The sequence below is a fragment of the Thamnophis elegans genome, chromosome Z (genome assembly GCF_009769535.1).
Source record: "Thamnophis elegans isolate rThaEle1 chromosome Z, rThaEle1.pri, whole genome shotgun sequence".
In the NCBI taxonomy this organism is placed as follows: domain Eukaryota; kingdom Metazoa; phylum Chordata; class Lepidosauria; order Squamata; family Colubridae; genus Thamnophis; species Thamnophis elegans.
Window position 1 is genome coordinate 51,195,117 of NC_045558.1, and position 23,169 is coordinate 51,218,285.

Genomic DNA, 23,169 nt, shown 5'->3' on the forward strand with positions numbered 1-23,169 from the left:
AATATTACCTGTGAAGGGAATGTTAGAAATACTTTTGATCTATATATAAAGGTTATTAATAACAATAACAATAAAAAGAACACAATTAGACACAGCTAAGTTTTAATTATTAAGGGGAAAATGTTATGATATAGGATATAGTCAAATAAAGAAAGGATAATGATAATAAATTATATACATGCTATGAGTACAATATGAGGGAATTGGATGTAAATGGTAAACAGGGATTTCGAAAGGAGGATTAGAAAATTTTGGTATTAAATATTATGGATGTTTAGCTAGAATAGGATATGGGATTTAATGTTAATGGAGGATTTTATAAACAAGTAAATGAAATGCCAGTATGTGGTTATGTATTAAATCTTGGTATATTTTATGATGAATGATGTTTAAATAATCATAGTCAAATAAAAGTGGAGGTATGATGATGGTAATATAATAAATATCCAAGGTAAGATATTAGAATTCATATGAATTATATTTGATGACTGTGGAAGAGATGCACGAAAGCCTTGTGTAACCAACTAATACACTTTCTACAGTATGAAACGAAGGAAGATTTGTATGTTTGTTTTGAAAATAAAAATATATTTTTTTTAAATAAAAGAAACCAAGGAACTCAACCAATGGCACTCCAAGGCGACACTTCGATTTTTGAAGCTTCATACCAGCCTGTCGGAATCGTAGAAAAACCTGCAGAACTTGTGAGCAATGCTGTCTGACACTGTGACAAGAACATCTTCAAAATGCGGGACGACGCCGTTGATCCCATGGAGCAACCGCTCCATGAGACTCTGGAACAATCCGGGGGCCACTCAGACTCCGAACTGGAGGCACTTACATTTAAATGCCCCGCAGAGATCATTTAATGATCTCTGGAGAGCCAGGGATGGAGGTTACGCCTGCGTCCTAGTGCTCCTTGACCTCTCAGCGGCCTTCGATACCATCGACCATGGTATCCTTCTGCGACGACTGCGGGAGGTGGGGGTGGGAGGCACTGTTCTACGGTGGTTCTCCTCTTACCTCTCGGACAGGTCGCAGTCGGTGTTGGTCAGAGGGCAGAGATCGACCCCTAGGCCCCTGAATTATGGGGTGCCGCAGGGTTCGGTCCTGTCCCCCCTCCTGTTTAATATCTACATGAAGCCGCTGGGTGAGATCATTCGACGGCACGGGATAAAATACCATCAGTATGCGTACGATACACAGTTGTATCTGTCCGCCCCGTGCCAACTCAGTGAAGCGGTTGACGTGATGTGCCAGTGCCTCGAGGCTGTTAGGGCCTGGATGGGGGTTAACAAGCTTGTACTCAATCCGGATAAAACCGAGTGGCTGGTGTGTTTCCCTCCTACTAATTGGCCAAGTTTTCCATCTCTCAGGCTGAGGGGGGTCAAACAGTACGCCCCTCAGACAGGGTTCGCAATTTGGGAGTCCTCCTGGACCCACAGCTGACTTTCGAACACCACCTGTCGGCTGTGACCAGGGGGGCATTTGCCCAGGTTTGCCTGGTGCACCAGTTGCGCCCCTACCTGAACCGGGAGGCCCTCACAACAGTCACTCGTGCCCTTGTGACCTCTAGACTAGACTACTGCAACGTGCTCTACATAGGGCAGCCCTTGAAGAGCATTCGGAGACTTCAGCTTGTCCAGAATGCAGCCGCGCTAGTGATCGTGGGTGTACCTCGGTTCACCCACGTAACACCTATCCTCCGCGAGCTGCACTGGCTGCCTATTGGTCTTCAGATACGCTTCAAGGCACTAGTCGTCACTTATAAAGCCCTTCATGGTATTGGACCTGGGTACTTGAGAGACCGCCTGCTGCCAATTACCTCCAATAGACCGATCAGATCCCACAGATTAGGCCTCCTCCGAATTCCATCCGCCGGCCAATGCCGACTGGCGACTACCCGGAGGACAGCCTTCTCTGTGGCTGCTCCGACCCTCTGGAACGAACTCCCCGTGGAGATTCGAACCCTCACCACCCTCCAGGCCTTCCGCAAGGCCCTTAAAACTTGGCTGTTCTGACAGGCCTGGGGCTAAAGAACTTTTGCCCCCCTCCTCGAATGGTATGGTTGTTGTATGTTTTTAAATTGTGTATTGTTATGTTTCGTCTTTTTATCCCCTGTCTGTACCTTCCCTGACCGAATTGTGAGCCCCCTGAGTCCCCTTCAGGGAAAAGGGCAGCATATAAATGAAATAAATCCTAATCCTAATCCTAACAATGATCTGCGCAGCTGCGGTGGCATCGTCAACCGGCAGCTGTTGGTAAGCTTGTGCCAAATCAATCATAGCGAAGAACTTTCCCTGTCCCAATAAGTGCAATACATGCTGCACCACAGGGACAGGGTAAGAATTGCCCTGTAAGGCTTTATTCAAAGTTGACTTAAAATCCCCACAAATAGGGACTAAACCATCCGCCTTAACTGCCGTGACAATAGGGGTTTCCCAGGGGGAGTGATCAACTGGCTGCAATATGCCCTGGGAGAGTAATTTGTCCAGCTCCACATCTACCCTCCCCCAGAATGCCAATGGAACATGCCTCGCCTTGAGGCAAATAGGTGCTACCTGGGGATTGAAGCTAAGGGAAATAGGAGTACCTGTATAAGAGCCCAGAGAGCCGTTGAAAACATCGGTGAACTCATCCACCAGCGAGAATAGATTCCCATGGCGCATAATATGAATTCCCTCAATAGTAAAGGGCCCTAAACCGGAGTTCCTCAGTAAACCAAGGGGCCCTCCTGGATCCACTGCCGCGGAGAGGCTGCAAAGGCGCAATCCGATCCAGAGCCCCAGCCGTCGCTCTGTTCAAAGCAGTGACCAAGGACTCTGTCAGATTGTGGGCAAGGGAGTCAGGTATCTCACCAAGCTCCATCTGAAATCCCACTGGGTCCATCAGGCGCCTGGGGCGGAACCATTTAATCGGATCCACCTCCCTGCAGTTGGGGAGTAGTTTCTGAAAATTGAGCCTCAGTAGGAAGTAATCTGACCATGACAAGGGCGAGGTCTCTATGCCTTTCAGTTCCAGATCACGTCTTCACTGCCCCGAAACACAAGGTTGAGCGTGTGTCCTGCTGTATGAGTCGGACCCTGAATTACCTGGGTCAAGTCCATGGTTGTCATGGAAGCCATGAACTCCTGCGCCCCATCAGAGAGTTCGCCAAGAGATGGCAGGTTGAAGTCCCCCAGTACTATCAGTCTGAGGAATTCAACCGCCAGTCCGGCTACTGACTCTAGGAGCGCAGGCAGGGCTGTTGTAACGCAGCTGGGAGGTAGGTACATTAGGAACAAGCCCACTGACCCCCTAGGTCCAGCTTCACCAGAAGGGACTCACACCCGACAGTCTCCGGGGCAGGGATCCCACGAGGTACTAATGATTCCCAGATGATAGCTGCCACTCCCCCACCCCTTCTCTGGTGTCGTGGTTGGTGGAGCACCTGAAACCCTTCTGGGCACATTTCTGAGAGGGGGACTCCTCCCTCATGGCCTAGCCAGGTTTCAGTAATACATGCCAGATCTGCCCCCTCATCTAATATTAAGTCCCAGACAAGGGGAGCTTTATGAATCACAGACCTGGCATTTAGCAGCAGCAACCTGAGACCAGGGCCCTGACATCTCTTGCCACCTGGTCCTTGAGTTGAGCTATCAGGGCCGGAACGAAGGATCGCTGTGACATAGCGAGCCCTCCTTCCCTGGTAATGGCCAGTACTGAAACTCCCGTCGTACCTGCCTCTCCCAAACGTAACCGGGATGCTCTGGCCCATCCCAATTCCCGTAGACCCCTCCTCCCCTTCCACGGTCCCCGCTCTCCTCGGCAGGCCATTCACCCCATGCACTCCGGGACAAGAGGCGGGTCCGGGCCCCCATCCACTTCTGCTTCTGCACTTAGTGGAGGGGGCTCCAGGCCGCACTCTCGGTCCCCTCATATATACCAAACAGTCATTCCCAACATGCATACCCCACTATAACACTAAAAACATAGGTACAATAAAACAGGGCGTAAAGTTAAAAATTAATTTTAAAAAAGTGGGATCATTCACTAACATACATACAGCAAGCATTCCACATACAAGAACAGTTCGCGCAAGTCTTAATAGTTGTGCAGATGACTCTTAGAGTTCGAAATGGTTGAAAATCCGCAGTGGTCCACAGGTGGCATACAGGAGAATGTCTCATCTTCCCCCTCTCCTGTAGGCCTGGAAAGGTCCAAAGTCCAGGGTGGCTGAGGGGTGGCTGAGGCGGATCGAAGAAAAAGGGGGGTTGCATCAGTTGAAAGAAACATTAAGTCCCCACCCATATTTCCGCCATCTTCCATCACTCCTTCCGCAGAACAGATGCACCACAAATACACCACGGGGGCAAACAGTGGGTGTCATCAACATGCCAGAGGGTCTCCCTACTCGCTGTGAGTACCCCTACTTGTCCAAAGTCCAAGGCACCGTAATAAGATGAATTAAACGGGCGCTATCCGAGATGGTATTCCAGGGGCAGTGGCGGGTGGCAATGATCGAAGCAAATGGAGCTGAAGCGGCAAGTCCAGGGGCCCTGAGGTTGCGGTTGGATGAGGCTAGATGTTCAGAGGCCAAGATAGAGGAGAGCCAGATGTCAGGCAGGTGGAGCAGGAGGGGGCTCCAGAGCAGCGATGGTAGGCAGAGGAAAAGATTTACCAAGAAGAAAAGTCCAATCACGCAAAGAACGGAGGAAAGAGGAGGCAGCGCTGACAAGGAGGCCGAGCCAAACAGAGAGGGGGGGAGGGGGCATCCGGAAGGGCCACGGCATTAAAATACTTGAGTTAATATGAATTATGCTTGATGACTGTGAGAGATGCACAAAAACCATTTGTAACCAACTGATACACTTTGTAAAGAAGGAAGATTTTATGTGTTTGTTTTGAAAATAAAAAATAAAAAAATTATTTAAAAAAATTATGTAAGGGATACTGTTTTAAATTGCAGAGTCTTTTCAATGGAATGGCACAGTGATAAATATACATCTGCAACTATTTGTTTATTTGTTTTTTAGCTTTAGGTTTATTCTAAACCTTCATTTTTTTCAAATTAAAGCAGCAAATATGCATTTTAAGACACAAACATATAGAAATTGCAGCAAGTGAATTAAAAGTGCTGGGTTTCACACAGAAACACTCATGACTTTTAATCCCTAATTCAGTAATTGATTAGTACAAGATTTATTGACAAACTTTAATAAGATTAATGCCCTTGCTGGGTTTCCAAGTGAGGTTCAATCGTGAACTCAAGGTCCCTGAAAGAGCGAGGATAGCACTGCAGCAGAGATCTGTGGCCAGACAGCAAATTCTGATCAGTATAGGGTCTCTCAGCTTACTCTGGCAACTGGAGGAATCATGATTTGTGTGGTCAATATCGAGCAGCTGGAAGCTGAGACATTTCAATTATGCTCCCAGCTGCAATGCAGCCTGTCATAGACATGAAGTCTGTAAAAAAAAGCTCACTTTCTAAATCACGAATAGATATAATCAATTTAAAATTAATGAGAAATTTTCAGATTGTCAGGATAAGGGAAAACCACTTGATTCTATCCCTTTGTTAGTGCAGCCAAGAATTGTATTGGCTTTTTTGGAATTATATAATTTTATAATTTAAGAATGAAGCCACATATAGAAAGAATTCTGCATTACAATACACAACAACCAAATTCCTACAAACATGTGCGCTCCAGAGTTTCAATGTGTGCCTTTTTCCTCCCACATTTTGAATCAGTGGATATTTAGTTAGTCTCTTGATAAATTTGCAAGGGATGTAATCTATGCTGACATTTTAAAAAAAAAAACCTCTCTCTAGCTTGGGAACCACTGGTTCCTACCTCACCAGTTGCAGGTATGAAAGCCAGGAAGAATGATCAGGGGCTTGCAAAGAAGCAAAGGCAGAGGAGATAATTAAAAACCCTGGTGAGCAGGGTAGAAAGATCATTAAAGATTGGGAGAAATGGAAAAAAGAGCAGAAAATCAGAAAAATGCAGCATGTTCAAGAATGGTTCCAATGTGAAAACCACAGGAAAACCTACAATGTTGCTGGTTTATGTTCTGGAAATGAAAAGGAATAGGCATATCTATTCCTTCCCCCTTTAAAGGACTTGAAACAATCAAAACAAATACAATAGCACCAAGGCTAGCATAGATTACATCCAGTTTATAAGCAGATTTTCTGATTTCAAAAAAGTTAAGTAGGATTAGATCTATTATCATATTTTTATGAGAAATCAGAGGAAATTGCAGCACTATAAACTAGACCAAGAAGTCAAAAGTACATACTTAAAGAACGCAATTATAAAACCACTGTTACGATATTGCCAAAAAATCCCAAATAAATTAAGATTTGATGGAATCTTAACAATTTGGTAAGCCAACAGACCAATGTTTTTCAAACTTGGCAACTTTAAGATGTGTGGTCAGACTTCTACAGCCAGCAATATTAGCCAAAAGAAACAAAGCACAAAGATAATTCTGCAGCAATACCTGCCTTCCGCAATCAGGCTCCTCCTCACCAAGATTCAGCTGGCCTCTTGTCTATAAAAGCCTTGAAGACATGGCTCTTCACCCAGGCTTTTGACAAGAGAAAATGGTGACAATGTGATCACCCAGGGTGGGTAGAAGGAGAAGTTATTGTTTAACTATGCAAGAATGTGTGCAGGAAAATCAGAGTTGTTTTTGTTTCTTCAGTACCAATATGGTATATCCAATAAAGTTTTACTTTTACGAATTCAATTCTCCTGAAAGTGTTTTCTAGTTTTGGGTTTTCTAGGTGGACAGCTGACATTTTGAACTAGGACTTAATAGATAATGTATTGCTTAAGACTGTCAATTACTGTATTTTTCGGAGTATAAGACACACCTTTTCCCTCAAAAAAGAGGCTGAAAATCTGGGTGCTTCTTATACACTGAATACAGCACTTTTTGCCTCCCGAAACCCTGCCCCCTTTACCAAAATGGCCATGCATAGCCTTTAGGAAGCTTTCAGAATGCTCCTGGGGGCTGGGGAAGGCAGAAATGAGCAAACAACAGGCCAGTTTTTACTCAATTTTGCCCCCCCCCCCAGCCCCAGGTGCACTTTATAAGCCTCCTAAAGGTTATGAATGCTCTTTTTTTGACAAAAAATGGGCCCGTTTTTGTAAAAACCAGGCCGCTTTTTGCTCATTTGGGGGGAGGGGGGCACCCACCAGAAGCACTCTACAAGCCTCCTAAAGGCTATTCATGCCCTTTGTTTTTTTTTTTTTTTTTTAAAAACCAGGCCATTTTTGGGAGGTTTGTGGAGTGCAAAAACTTTTTTTAAAAGTTGTCTCTTCAAGACCTTGGTGCGTCTTATACTCCGGTATACTCTTATACTCTGAAAAATACAACAGTTAGATGGATCAGAATTACAACCAAATTTAGTCATCATTGCAAGCATATAGAATTTAATCCTAGATAAAAAATTGTGCATATGACAAAACCTTGTTTGGAGAAATGCTCACAAATAAATTCACAACATTGAATAGATTTCTAAAAGTACTGATTTTAAATACTCATATCATAACTTATACAACAATCTGGCATTTTCATAATGTTTTGCAAAGATTGTCCAGGGATTCATTAAAGAGAACAACAAAGAAATTATTTATACTGAATCAAGGGCAATTGCCAAGATGTTTGTTTTTAATGAGCAAGTATATGTGCCTCCCTCTTCGGTGCATATCCATGCAACCAGATTGCCATGGTGATCTGTTGCCACCAGCATTAATACTATCTAAATGTATACAATAATAATTAAAAGTACTGTTTTGATTTATATTCATCAACATATATGTGGTATTATGCATTTTAAAGAATATTTTATGCGCCTCATATTCCACTCACATCAAAAAACACCAAAGGGCAGTTGTTACAGTACCTTTTTAAAGACAAAAAGAAATTATGAAAGGTACTGCTTTACCCCAGGGCAACAAAGATTGCACAGCAGAAGCGTTGTAACAGAGGCAAACATTGCTTCAGAATATATTACTCTAGCTCAGATGACTATAGAAGTTTGGCAATATATCTATAAAGCACACAAATATTTCCTATGGAATGAACTGAGCCTTCTATTGCAATCATCTTGAAATACTATGCATCCCTGTAAGGAAAACAGCTCTGCCAGTCTCCGATCTTCTATAGAATTCGAAGACATGGAATTCAATATTCTCCAGAAAGCAAGGGGAAATGGTAAATACGTGCAACAGCTAATTCAAAAACCAAACCATACTTCTGTCCATATAAAAACATCTGTCAGCCTGGCAACTAGCAAAGGAGAAATCTTGCCCTTGATTTTTTTTAAGATCCATGGGCTACCTCCAGAATGAAGAAAAGTGTTATGTTGAAATAGTATCTCTGTAGCATTACAGTAAAGTTTACTGTGACATAATCAGAAATAGCTGGCCACAACATTTAGCAAACTAGACTTTTTAGCCAGAGAAATAAATATCTCAGTGATAAAGTCCTGGTACCTAATACTAAATTCAGTAAAGATATCACCCTAGTGATTGCCTAATCACCCTAATAAGGGCAATTTTCTTTCTGGGAAAACTAAAATCTCTTTCGCTTATCTATGTTATTAGTTAAGACATGACCATCAGAGGAAAACTATATTAATGTGTGTATTTTTAGCAAGTGGAGTTGGAAGTAAGACTTTGATGAACTATTTTTAACCTATGGGAAAAATCAGCTGCCAAATCTGAATATACTCTGATTTAATAAAATATAATGCAAATATATTATTAACTACCTAAGAAGTCTAAAGAACATTCAACTATTAAAAATATACTTGGACTTTATTTTCAACATATTTCTTTTAGATAAATATTCTTGATTTAGAGCTAATAGTGAAACTAACTCAGCTTTTATCTACAATCAATGCATATTTTAAAAATATTTATATTTTAATGTTACTGTTAAGGCTATGTAGATCCCAAACTATTTGCATTGAGGTAGTGTACGATGTCTCTGAGAGACATGCAATTTTTGAGCCAGATAGACCTAATTATTTTTACTGTCATAAAAGAATGAATTTGCCAAAATCTAAAATGCCATCAGTAAAACAATCTGGAAACTATGTTTTCCCACACAGAAATTAAATATAACAAGAGAGACATTATTACTTAAATATAGTTATTCAAATTACTTTATTTCATGAGGCGTTTTATCATGTCAGCTGTTAAATATTTTATGCCATGTACTAGCACATAATACACATTGCTATTGCTATTTGTCACTTGCTGGTACTTTTACTTAATATCTGAAGTGATGTAGTGTTTCCTGCCTGAAAAGGGAAGTGGACGAAAGACCTGCCAGATTCCTTCCAACTCTGTTATTAAATTATAATTCTTGAAAATTTTTCAAACAAATCATTTATATATTGTCAGGGAAGACAATAAAGTATTAGAAATATTGGGTTGATGTTGCTGCTATGATTAGGAAAAAGAAATTGCAGGGCTTGGGAGGACTGAACTACAGTATAATTTCTTATAAACATATGTGGGTGTGTAGGAATTTTAATAGAAATAGTGGCTCTTCTTTATAACTTTACACAATAGAAAGCATGAAAAATAGACTATATTTTACAATTATAATAGAACATGTTGATCTAACCCATCACTATGACATATAAACAGTGATATGTATATTTATAAGAAACTAACTTTTTTCTTCTATCACCAAAAGGCAGAAGGGAAGAACCTAATATTTCTATGAGATTACATTTCATTGTATGATCCTTTTTGTTTTGCTCTAGAATAGTATTTCTCAAACATTGCAACTTTAGGACAGGTGGACTTCAACTCCAAAATTCCCTAGTCAACATACCCATTAAAGCTGTCAAGTATGAGAAACACAGCCTTAGAATTTATTTGGCGTTCTGAATAAGGAACAAAACACTACTGAAACTAATAACATAGCTGTTACCTCTAACACAAAAGAATAAGAATACCAACAACAAGTAGCAACTATAACAATCTAGTAAGATTTATATATTTTTTAAGAAATAAGCATCATAATGTTTCTGTTTACAATTTTACATTAAATAATATACCAACAGCATTTCATTTTAAAGTTAGCAATGTATTAAATGGGCATATACAAGTTCTCTTTGTATGTTTTCCTTTATCTAGTTTCTAAAACAGAATAAATGGATCAATAGGATTTGTTAAAATGGATTGCTTTGCTTTTGTTTTTTTTTAAATATTTTTTTTTATTTTTTTGTTACATAAACAACACATGCCCACAACAGTGGGGGGGGAAATCAAAACAAAAAAGAACAAAAAACAAGACAGAGAAAAAAAAACCACAAGTATATGTTATAAAAAAGTATATCAGCTGGTTACAACAAGTTTTTGTGCATCTCTTCCATTAATTCATATTAATTCAAATATCTTAACTCAAATGTTTACCATATTAACATCATCATACCTCCACTTTTAGTTGACTACAGTTGTTTAAACATCCTTCATCCTTAACTATGCCAAAGATTTAATCCATAACCACATGCTAGCATTTCATTTACTTGTTTATAAAATGAATCCTCATATCCTGTTTTAGCTAAACATCCATAATATTTAATACCAAAAATTCCATCCTCCATGTATATAGTTTATTATCATTCTCCTTTCTTTATTTAATTATATCATATATCATAGCATTTCCCCCATATTAGTTAAGATTTAACTGTATATAGTTTTGTTTTATTTTTTATAGTAATAATTATTGTGATTAATAACCTTTATATATAGTCCAAGAATATTTCTAACCTTCCCTTCTCATATCCAATTATTATTTATCATAGCAACTCAACATTATATACATTACTATCATTATCAATTATTATTCAACTATATCTATTACAAATGAATTTAACTAGGTTTAGCTAGTTTTAAATTGTACTTTTCCATCTATCAGCCTGTGTCTCTCCAGTAACAGAACCTCCTTAATCCTGTTGCCATTCATGGGTCGAATTCTCCAAACATCTTTATGAGCAAGTCCATACAAAAAAATCTTTGCACCTTTTTGCTTATGGTGCCTCTCATATAATGCTGACGTCCTCCGTTTATTTCCTTTATCCGCTTGTCTTTAATTCTCAGTGGGGGTATCAAAAGTTTTGCAGATGGTATTTCATAGAGTATAAATTCTTTAATGCGCCCTGTCTTTCGAAGTAAATCTTCTGTGTGGCTGCTCCCCCTTCAGACATTCCTTCTTTTTCTCCCTCAGAGGTAAACCAGTTGCCCCAAATATCAGCAAATTGAAAATCTTTATCTCTGACATCCTTAGTTTGTATTTGAAGAACATTCAAACGTTCAACATTCTCATTTTTTCCCTCATATTTTGTTGCTAGAAACAGCAGATAATCCAGTTTTCTCTCAATTCTATCATGTGTGGCAGATAATTTTTGTAGTGCTGAAGAAATCATTTGAATAGAGGCTTGAATAGACGCCATATTTGTACGCAGTTAGTATTTTTTCTTTGGGGACTCTGAGGTATTTGCAAGTAAAAACAAGCTGGGAACTGTACAATCTTATCTGATCTTAGACCAATCCAGCCAAGCAATAAAAGTGTCAAGTTGTAAGGAGCCAAATTATAGTGAATTGGTTTACAGCCCACTTGCGGAGGGTCAGAAGAGATGTTGGAGTAATCTATCCTTTGTCCATGTAAATAGCATTTAAAACATTTAGAAAATAGGGTAACCACCGTCCATAAACCAATAAAGAGATCGAAATCGCCGCTAGATTCTTCTGTTCTTTAATTTAAATTAGTTTAAATTTTTACGCGGACTGTCTTTCTCTGAGTAATAAAATCACCTTACCAGCTGGAAACACTTCGCCATTCTTTGGAGCTATCTGCAGTTTCAGTTAGCCTTATGGCTAATCCAAAGGTCACTGGCAAAGGAGGTTAAATTCCAAGCCCCCAGAAACTTTGCGAACGTCTCTGGGGCCACTGGATCTCCTCCTACCTTTCACTGTCTCTCCGGGACAGCTTGGTTCCAAAAAGGAACCGTCCAAGTGCTTCGGAATAGGGGAATTTCAGGAATAGCCTGAAAATCCGTCTTCTCACTGCTAAGCCCCGCCTTCTTCCCGGATTGCTTGTTTTTCTTACACACAACATGAACAAGTTTTGATTATTGGCAGATATTGTAATAACAACAATAATTTTAACTGGAGGTCATTTAGCACAAAATTTGTCATAACATTTCCAATTCTTAGCTACATGTTTCTACGACACTTCTTTTAGAGAATGTTTAAGCATAAGGCACAGTATTCTCTTGCTACATTACTAACAATAATCCTATAAATTAGCTTTTGTAAAAGCTAAGGTTTAGAGGGAATGTAGTGAATATAATTCCTTATAACAATTATACCATTGGCCATATACAATGTTTTCTCTAGAGACTGGCAAGTGGCTTTCAGGCAAAAATTTTAAAAAGGTGGGCACTTTTTCTAAAATAACTCTCTCATATGCTTTTTGAAAATTATGCTATATTATTCTTTTTTTAAAAAGCCTATTAAATCAGTTAAATCTACTGGTAACTGGGACTTTAATAAAAGATTATAACTTAAACAATATCCCAGTATTAAATACAACTAATATTGTTTTAGAAGTAATTAGCTTATTTATATGAAACTATTATTTATATTTAATCCATTACAAATCAAAACACATAGTTTGCATACTATTATGGAATACCAGGAATATTGTCATTTTCAATAATATTTTAATAAAAAGTTTGTTGATATAATAAAATGCATGTTAAGCTTTTAAAAATATTATGGTTTTTCAAACGTATTATTAGAAATATAACAGAATCAAAAAACTGTATTAGTTCATACTAATCTATTTCTAATAAAATCCCTCCCATGCCTTTACTTTCTGTGCCATAATGCAATATTTTGTTACAATGTACTGAATTGGGAGATTAGAAGTTATGTTTTTACTATTACATATAAATGTTTTCATTACAAATGAGAACTATGTTTTGAATTACTTCAAGGAGTTTGAGAAAAATTATATAACAGGTTTCCTTGATTTGAACACAGCACAATGCAATTTTGCTAGACATAGGAATGGATTTTTTTTAAAAAAAATCTTATTTATATAACACCTTCATCTACAAAGGACTTAGTTAAAAGGTGTCAGAGTTAGCTAAAGTTCGTTATAATATGGGTGTTCTAAATAGATAAAATAAATCAAAAATTAAAATATCCATTGAAAATAATCAACATCTCTAATCACAAGCAGAAAAAAGCAAGATAATGAGAAACATAATTTAACGTCACATCCTAGAATATATTTACATTAAGACACATGAGAGAAACCAGAAAGAAACATGAGAATAATGTTTGTTTTCCAATTGGAAAACTAAGATTTTGCTCTAAGTACATTTGAACTATGTTTCCAATTTCCAACTCCTTATAGGAGTTATCCCAACCCCAAACAAATATGATATTTCATATTTCATACCTGACTAGAGCAAGGGCTCTGTTTACTCTCTCCTCAAGGCCAGTTGTCCCCAGAGCTTTCCATGTCATCCAGAATTTAAATGCATCTGCTCTTCTGCTACACTGAATGGATTTATCACCTGTGTCATAGCTGATGTCATAAAATTTGTCTTGCTGGAACAGATATGAGGCATTGGCAGAGTAGCACCTCTTAAGCAAGTCCTGTAAAACAAAATCAAACAGGATTAAAAATCTTTACGGTATTCAGGATAACACATTAATTTCTGGCATATAACAAAAACAGCCAATATTGCACAACTTAGCATCTTTAGAAACAAAAGGGCCATAAGCAATTGTTTTAAAATAGGTTAAAAAAGACATAATGGAACCACAAATTCAGCAGCACCAACATTCTTCAAAAGAAAGGGACAGGATTTAAAGATGAATTATGTAGTCAAATTATTATTTTAGGAAAAACACAGTTTTAATGGCACTGGTCTAAGTATTATAGATTTTTTAAAAGATAAACATTTACTACTTTAAGAACCTAGTTAAAACTCAATAATCCTTTCTTATTCCAAATTTCTATTTTAAGTTAAAAGAATTGCTTCAGTTGCTTCTTTTTGCTTCACAGCTAGAGGCAGTCCATTCAAGACACTATTGTACAAAGTAGCGGGAATTCCTCCTCATTCTTTTTATGGCCCTTTCAAATTTCCACATTTGCAACCACTGCTTTTTTTCCCTAAAATAAAAACAAATACTATTCAATTTTCATTTTACTTCAGGTTTCTTTTCTGGTAGATTTCATAGCAGCAAAACAACCACATCTACTCTTAGTAGGATCTATAGTTGAATGCTTTGTGACCCTTAGTTACCTAGAGATAGTAAAGGGCAACAAAGAGAATGACTTTGTCTTTAAGATGACACTGCAACTATAATAAATACATGTAGTTCTCCTGTGATGGAATTTTGATCATGTGATTACAGAGAAATTGCAACTGTCCTAAGTATGAAAAATGATTATGTCACCTTTTTAAATACAATTGTGCTTCGAAAGGCCTCTAAAGGAATGGTTGTAAGTCGAAGACTATCTGTTAAGAAAAGTCTATTGAGTTTTAAATAAATTCTTACTGAAGCTATTAAAGAGCTTCACAAGATTCCTTCCAGAATTTCTAATGACATATTGGCTTCAATGCCAAATGGAACCACTTTCACAGCCACAAAGTGTTCTAATGCCCACTAGACTTGAAATGTTTCTTTATCATCATGCCTCAAAATTTATGATATAATTGGTTGATTTTGCACAAAAAAGTAGATACAAGTACAAATCAACTTTCATCTTCTTTCAAAATTTTATAATAGGCTATGTTTAAACCTAATAGCAAAGAACCTCTTTTATTACAAAATAATCTACATTTTTTAAAAAAATATTCTATTAGTTATTGATCTGTCTTCGCTCTTTACATTATTTCTATGGAAAATACCATTGCAAAAACACCAGTATTGAATGCAAAATATTAAACTACTCTGAATATGCCTTGAAAATGACTTCATGAAGATCAAAGTCATCAGTTAAAGATATATGAAGACAATAATGAAGGGATGCAAGGTCTAAGGCTTCAAGAAAGCATCAAAATAAAAAAATAAGTAATCTAAACATACTCAAGCATACAAAGTTTATGTAGACTTGGTTTATTTGGCATGAGCTTAAGAGTATTGTGTGAATTTAGTCATCATTGTCTATAAAACGCTTAGTGTGATATGTGAACCAAGCCAAAATAAGAAATCTTCCTATACTTCAGATACTCATTATACAATGTTGCCTTACTTTTAAGCCATGCTAGAATTCTGAATCTTTTTCCTCTGGAAAATAAAAATATATTATTCCATATAGTTGAAAAACTTCGTTAAACTTAAGATAAGCTTTTATTCTAGAAGGATTCCCTTTCCTACTGCTTGTTAGATTTCAGAAATCAAGAATGCCAAGGACATTGCTTGCTTTTATAGGAATGTTTACATTCTAATTAACTAATGTCATCTATAAAATAATCTATACAAATCTCTATGTTAAATACAAGACATCAGTGAAATATGAACTGAATAAAACCATATGACCAAAAATAGAATCATTACATTGATTGAATTATGTATTCCAACCTGTTTACAAGCTTGAGGTCTTCTAAGTTAGCAACAATAACATTCCATGCATTTTCCCAGCAGTTTTAGAAACAAAGTTATAAGTAATGCTTTTCACATATTGTGAAAAGGGATTAGGACCTGAAAGAAAGAAGCTTCTTAAGACTTACTGAAACTTCCTTAGGGAGATTATAGCAGAAATGAACTACCTCACAACTGAACCTCAATGTTAGAATTCTGAGTATGCAAATTTTGTGTAAATAGGAAATACAAGCATTTTTACGTAAATAATGTTTGGGCTTTTGAGAAGTGAATGAATTCAGGGTGAATCTCACAGCCAAATTCACACAACAGGATATGAGAAAGATATAAACAAAAATCAGGGATTATGAAAATAATATTTAATTTCATGAAATCATGGCATGATAGTATTGAAATTTCCTGGTATTTGTTGTTCCTTGGAATGAGGCATTACTTGAAAAACTAGTATAAATGATTAAACAATTGTTTAATTCCGAATCATATGATACAGAATAGATTGGTATACAATGCAGTTGTTTCTCATTTAACAACACAAATTGGTAACAGAAATTATGTCATTAGTGAGAGTCATAACTTATCAATGGCATTTCTGGAAGTTTTAGTTGCGATTGTTAAGCAAGGGCCACACAGTTATTAAGCAAGGAGCTCTCACAACTGCGACTTGCAACTTCCTGGTGGCTTCCTGAAAGCTGACTTTGCTTGATGGAAGCAAGTGGGGAAGAATGCTGTGACACTGTTAAGGTATCCAATTGTCACTAGCATTCATTAAGTGCTATGGTAAGTTTGAATGTTCATTGAATGAATGGTCATTAAATGAGTACTGCCTATATATAGATGTAGGAATATAGATAAGATCAAATGTTTTGATCTACAGTTTCAACCTACCCAAACTATCATCTGCAATGAGAAGAAATGCAATAGTCCTACTCTTAATATAGAGATTGTCAGGTTATCTACCCCTACTTAACAGGTGAGAAAAAGATTTTTTTTTTGTAATCTCTAACCGGAGAGTCAAATCCTTTTATTATGAAAATATATACACTATTTTTTATAGTTTTCAGTCATTAAAAAAATAAGATTTTCATAAGATAGTGAGAAATTGAAGAGTATACATTGATTGGGATTGAAATTGCATAGCTAAGAATTGATAATTGTGATAAGCTAACTAGTAAGAACTAATTAGAAAAAAAACATAAAAAAGAGAAAAGCTGAAGCTAGCAATTGTGAGGCAGCCATTATGGTAGCTATGTTGAATAGTTGATTTCAGAAATAAAAATGAAGTCATACTGGTCTACACTTTTAAGTGTATTTAAGCAATTTTATTGTGAAAAGCTGATTAACAAAAGGAAAATCAAGGTGGTGTATTATTAATTTATTCATGTAATTTATAGGAAGACTTTATGTCCAAATGTTGGTTAAAAGGAACCAAAAGTACTAATAAAATTAATAGGATACATAATCTCAAACATGTTAATGACATACTTCATGAAGTACATATATGAAATACATATCCACACATGCACACACATACATGCAAACAGGAAGACACCTTATGTGGATGAGCATTTCTCATCCACATAAGAATCAACCAGCAATTATTTTGAAGGTGAAAAGCAAAATAATTAATAATAATAATAATAACAACAACAACAACAACAACTCCGCCGTTGCCGGTCCCAAGCCCAGATGAGAAAGGAGGAGGGTTGGGGTCAGGTTGGCATCTGGTCCCGTAAAAAAAAACCCGCCAACCCATACAATATGGTGAAAAAAGCAAATAAGAATTCCATACCGCATCGGTCGTCGCGCGGGTTAACAAGGGCAGCGGCGTAAGTTGGGGTCCCTGGACATCCGTCGACAAGTGGGCTACAAGTGGACCAGCCAACAAAACGACAAAAATATAGTGCAGATGAAAACCGTGCCATAATGGCCTGTTACTACAACTCAGAGCCAGAAAAAAGAGGCTATTTAAAGCGAATGCATGAATTATGGAAACAACAATATCCAGATTCAAATGTTAGTGAACAACGACTAGCAGATCAAAGGCGATTTATTATACGGAATAAAGTGTTTAGTGAAGTTGAACATGAGGAAATTCAGGCAAATTGCAAAACCCAAAAAACAATATCACAAGCGGAAATAACTGATATTCAAGACACAACTAAAGACATTATAGTAGAACTCCCAGAAGAAGCTCTCGGGGAGGAAATAACATCACCACCACTAGAACCAGTTATCACTGAACCAACTGATGAACTAACTCAAAAACAAAAAGAATTGAAGGATAAGATCATGGAGCATTTTCTGCTTAATGTGGAAAGGCAACGTTTACCATCACTAAAAACTGTGCCTAAGAAAATGTTGGCCCCTATCATGAAAATGGTTAATGCAGTGTGTGGGAAACTACCCCATAATTGGCTGGGTGAAATTAGCTGGGATCAATAGGATAGGATAGAATATCTATCTGGATCAAAGGATCCCAGTGAACATTTGCCAAGAGCCATATGGAAAAAACAGTCCTGGGAAAGCTTTTAGATAAGGAAGCCGAATTCATTTCGAGTGTCTATGTGAATAGCAATACACAGATACACACAGAGATGAGAGGCCTCTATTATCTGAGATATAAGCAACACAGAGATGAATTAGCCTTGCAAAGTTTAAACATCCTTTTGCCTGATAATTAAAAGCCGCCTCATGTAACAAGACTCCATATGCCTAGGCTGAAATGTAGCACTTTATGTGATTTACAATTCCATACCTCCTCATTTCCCCTTATCAAAGAGTACCTTTTGTCCCTCCTCCCTGCCTTTTCTGCCAGGATGTGTAATCAAGAAGTGATTTGTAACATACTGTGAGATCCTTTGTTTGTATTAAACTGCTGACTAGCTTTCTTTGAACTTTCCTAATAAAAAGTGTTCTGGTTTAGCCAGAAACCACCATTTTCACCCAGTCTGCAGTGTGCGTGTGTGTCTCATTGCCAAAGCAGCCTAGGAATTAGAAATTCGTGGAATGGTCCATCGGATTGTGAGAATACTTGTATCATCAATGCAAGCTCATTCTCACAAGTGGTGACCCCCGACGTGATCCATTTCACAACGCCAGGAATCAGTCGAGGTGCGACGCAGGGAGGCCCGGACAGGTCGGACGGACTTTCAGCGTGCCCAATATCCCCATCTCTTACCCAGCGCGCTTTCCGTAAGTATGGGGGCAGATTTGTCTAAGGGGCAGAAGGCCCACCTTAAGGGAACAGGACCCCTGTCCAGAGAGCAGAAGGCTCACCTTAAGGAAATTGGACAGATTATTGGAGCTCATAAAATTATATTAAAGGATAACGGAGACACATTCACGCTTTCCAAAAAGCAGGCAGATGAATTAGCATCTCTAAACCCCACTGCCCCTCCCAAGTATGAGGAAATAACAACAAAGGCTATAGGGGGAGAGAAAAGGGAAAGCAAAGAGATTTTGAAGCAAACTCCTCAAGAAGAAAAATCTAACACCCCAGAAAAATCTGATATCCCTCCTAAATATGAAGAAGTAACAACAGAGATTGTAGAAAAGGTAAAAGAGGAAATCACATCAGAGATTGTAGAAAAGATAAAAGAAGAGATCAAACAACAGGCTCCTCAGGAAGAAAAATCTAATATTTATCCAGTTTTAAAAAGTACTGAGTACTCACTCGGTCCCCTCACTGCAGGAATGCAAAAAAAGAGAAGTGGGGACGATGTGAAGTTGGACGACTTGAAAATGTTAGCCACCTTTCCTGTTGATTTTGCAGGACAAAATCCTGTGTTCACCCCCTTGTCACATAATATTTTAAAAGATTTAAAATCAGCCATAACAACTTATGGATTATTGTCTCCATATGTTCAGGGTTTAATTGAAAGTTTAGCTGATAATTATGCCTTGTTACCGGTTGAATGGTATTCACTAGCAAAAACAGTCCTTAGCATGACGCAAACAATGATATGGAAAGCCATATTCCGAGAACAATGTGAAGTGTTGCAGAGAAATCATGCTAATTTCACTGTTCACCAGTTACAAGGAAGGGGAGATTTTGCCACATTTGCACGACAAATGACCATTCCCGAGGACTGTTTAAAGGTAACCGGGGAAGCTGCAGTATTTGCCTTTGCACATTTGGATGATATGAAATCTGCTGCCACTTCTAGCTTCACTAATATTAGACAAGAAAATGGGGAACCGTATAGCAGTTTTGTGGAAAGATTGCAGACTGTAATAAATAGAGAAATTAATAATGAGGTAGCTCAAAAAGAACTGATGATAAAGCTAGCCTTTGAAAATGCTAATGAGGATTGTAAAAAAGTCTTGGAACCTCTGAGGGGAGATCCCACGAAGACCTTGGTAGATTATCTGCGCAAGGCTTCAGTGGTAGGGTCCGCTGCGTATCAGGCACAATTAATGGCTGATGCATTCATAGTAAATCAGAACAATCAAAAACCCAGAGGACCAAAGGTGGGAAATTGCTTTAATTGTGGGAAACCAGGACATTTTAAAAATCAATGCAGAGCCCCGGGGGGGGGGGAGCAGGATCACCCGCTAAGAACGAAGGAGCCCGGCCAAAAAACCCTTGTCCCAAATGTGGAAAAAACGGCCACTGGGCAAGAGAGTGCAGAGGAAGAGGTGATCAGAGGGAAAATGAGAATAGACAACAATTTTCGGGAAACTAGGCAGCGGGCGAGGTTCCAGCCCGCTAATTAAAGGAGCCACTTTTAACATAAATTGTCCAGATTTCATTTCCAAAAATCATAAATCCATACCTTCATTGCCATCTGATCAACCAGAACCCATAGCCATAGTAGCCTCTCCCAGAAAACCGGTTGATTTTGCAGAAAAGGAAACAGTTGTGCAATCGGTGGTAATTCAAGCCTCAGAAACAATTGAAATGTTTACTCCAGGATTGGTGTACTTTTTGCCATTAAATATGTCAGCAACTCATTTTCCACCAGCAACTCCCTTAATTTTGTACCCTCACAGGGATCTTATATCCCGTAAGGTTTTGGCATCACCTTTTCTGCTAGAGGACACAAAAATTTCCTCCTTAGCTTTAGCATGTATTTGCAACAGCCCGCTAACAGTCAGGGCGGGGGAGGACGCTGCTATTGTGATACCTGTTTCTTTAGAACTCGATCCTTATCAACATAATCCTCTTAGGCATTGTGAAAAAGTACCTTTGGGAGAGTTAATTACTACCCATGAAAATTACCTTACTACAGGAGTAAAAGCTCAAAAGCCATTTTTGACTGTAACTCTTAATGGCGTCCCTTTTACTGGAATTTTAGATACGGGCGCAGATGTTTCAGTGATAAGTTCTACACAGTGGCCCTCTTCTTGGCCTTTGCAAACTGCTGCTGCCGTTAAAGGAGTCGGCGGAATCCAATTGGCCCAGTCTAGCTCGGAATGGCTAGAGGTTTCTATCCCAGGTTCTGTGATTAAGGCACGTATCCGACCGGTTGTTTTAAAATTGCATGTTAATTTGTGGGGGAGAGATTTGTTGTCTCAGTTTGGGGCAACCTTAACTTTGGAATAAGGTAAAGAAAGAGTGATAAAAGAGTGAGACAGAGGTAAAGAGAAAGAGGAGAATTGAATTAAATTGATGTTTGAAGTTTGTAAATGGGCTTTGGCTTGAAGCCGTGAGGGTGAGAAGAGTAGTTAGGATTTAAACTGCTCTCTGAAATTCCTCGCTGTTTGAAGAATGCATGACAAAGGATTTTGCATGTGAAGTTAATTTACACAAGCAGTTTGATTGCAGTGTTAATATGGTAAAAGTTGGTATGCACGTACTTTGATTTCCTTTATATAAAGAAACAGTAAGTTGCAAAGTTGTTTAATGGTATGTGTGTATGCTTGTGTGTTATCATTTCCAAGCTTGTTAAGAGGAGGCAGAGTGAGAACAAAGGAGAGATTGTGAGAGGTTAGCACCCAGCCATTTCCCCCCCTTCCTTTCCCCCTGAGTCACTCCTTGGAAGGAAACAGGAGAAGGGGGGAGAGAGAGATGTGTGTGTGTGTAACTGCTTTCAGACCTAGAGGGACAGAGACAGTAAGAAAATAGAGCTCATTGGCTTACGTATAGCTTTTTGAACTGATGGTAATGAATGTTTTGTATTAAGAATAAATGAAATGGACCCTTTAATGAAGCTTACATTAAAAAACAATGATCCAATTTGGATTGATCAGTGGCCCCTCCCTATTGTTAAATTAGAAGCCTTAAAAGAAATTGTGCAACAGTTGTTATTAGATAAAAAAATAGAATTGTCAAATAGCCCTTATAATACTCCTGTATTTTTAATTAAGAAAAAATCAGGAAAGTGGAGAATGCTTCAAGATTTAAGAAAGATAAATGAAGTAATTCAGCCCATGGGACCCTTGCAATGCGGTCTACCAAATCCTAACATCATTCCTCAGAATTATGAATTAACAGTTATTGATTTAAAAGATGCCTTCTTCTCAATACCTTTGCATAAAAAGGACAGAGTATTATTTGCATTTACAATTCCTGTACTAAATTATAGTGAGCCAACAGTAAGGTATCAGTGGAAAGTTTTACCCCAGGGAATGCTAAATAGCCCAACGCTTTGTCAATATTACATTAATAATATTTTAAAACATTTTAGAGCCAAGTATAGAGGTATCCTATTTTACCACTACATGGATGATATCTTGCTAGCAATAGAAAAGAATGCACAGGATGCACATTCACAAGTTATAAAAGAGATCATACAGGGATTTAATGATAAAGGATTTAAAATTGCTTCAGAAAAAATTCAAACCATGCCACCATATTTATATTTGGGGCATAAAATCATGACATCCCATGCCTCACCAGTAATTCCAAAACTACCTGAAATGGATAAATGTAGTTTGGTGCAGTTACAACAATATTTGGGTTCAATTAACTGGGCACGTCCTTACATGGGATTAACTACGAGTCAATTACAACCTTTATTTGCATTGCTGGCAGGAGGAAAGGAGCCTGCTGCTATGCTAACCATAGGGGACAAAGAAAAACTGTGTATTCAGCTCATTGAAGCAGCCCTAGCAAAGACCTGGGTGGACAGGATGATTTCACACGTTCCTATTTCAGCTGCTATTTTCAATACCAAAAACTTGCCCACAGGGTGTTTGTTGCAAACACAACAGAACAAAGTGTTAGTGATTGAATGGATACACTTAGCAAACAGCCCGGGGAGAACAGTTTCAACAAAACCTCTATTGTTATCCCAGATAATTATAAAGTTAAGAGAGAGAGCTCGAGCTGTACTGGGAATGGATCCAGAAACTATTTACGTTCCATATCCACTACCTTGGTGGGAAAAATATTTTCAAATATCAGATGCACTTCAATTGGCCTTAAGTGACTATTTGGGGACAATTAAATACCACTATCCCACAGATTATAGGTTTTTGTTACTGAATCTACAACATTTACAATTGACTTCCTTACAAAGTAAACTGCCAATTAAAAATGCAGTTACAGTTTTCGCTGACGGAACTAAGAACAGGGGTGCATGTG

General features: G+C 38.1%; 1 protein-coding gene across 2 annotated transcripts in view; it reads right to left on the reverse strand.

Moving 5' to 3' along the window:
• Positions 1 to 23,169, reverse strand: part of GADL1 (glutamate decarboxylase like 1) — a 178,518-nt gene that overhangs the window by 69,488 nt on the left and 85,861 nt on the right. For both annotated transcript variants that reach the window (XM_032238102.1, XM_032238101.1), the window contains one exon: positions 13,486 to 13,685. In XM_032238102.1, coding sequence (XP_032093993.1) covers positions 13,486 to 13,685 — 200 coding nt within the window. The remainder of the gene's footprint in view (positions 1 to 13,485; positions 13,686 to 23,169) is intronic.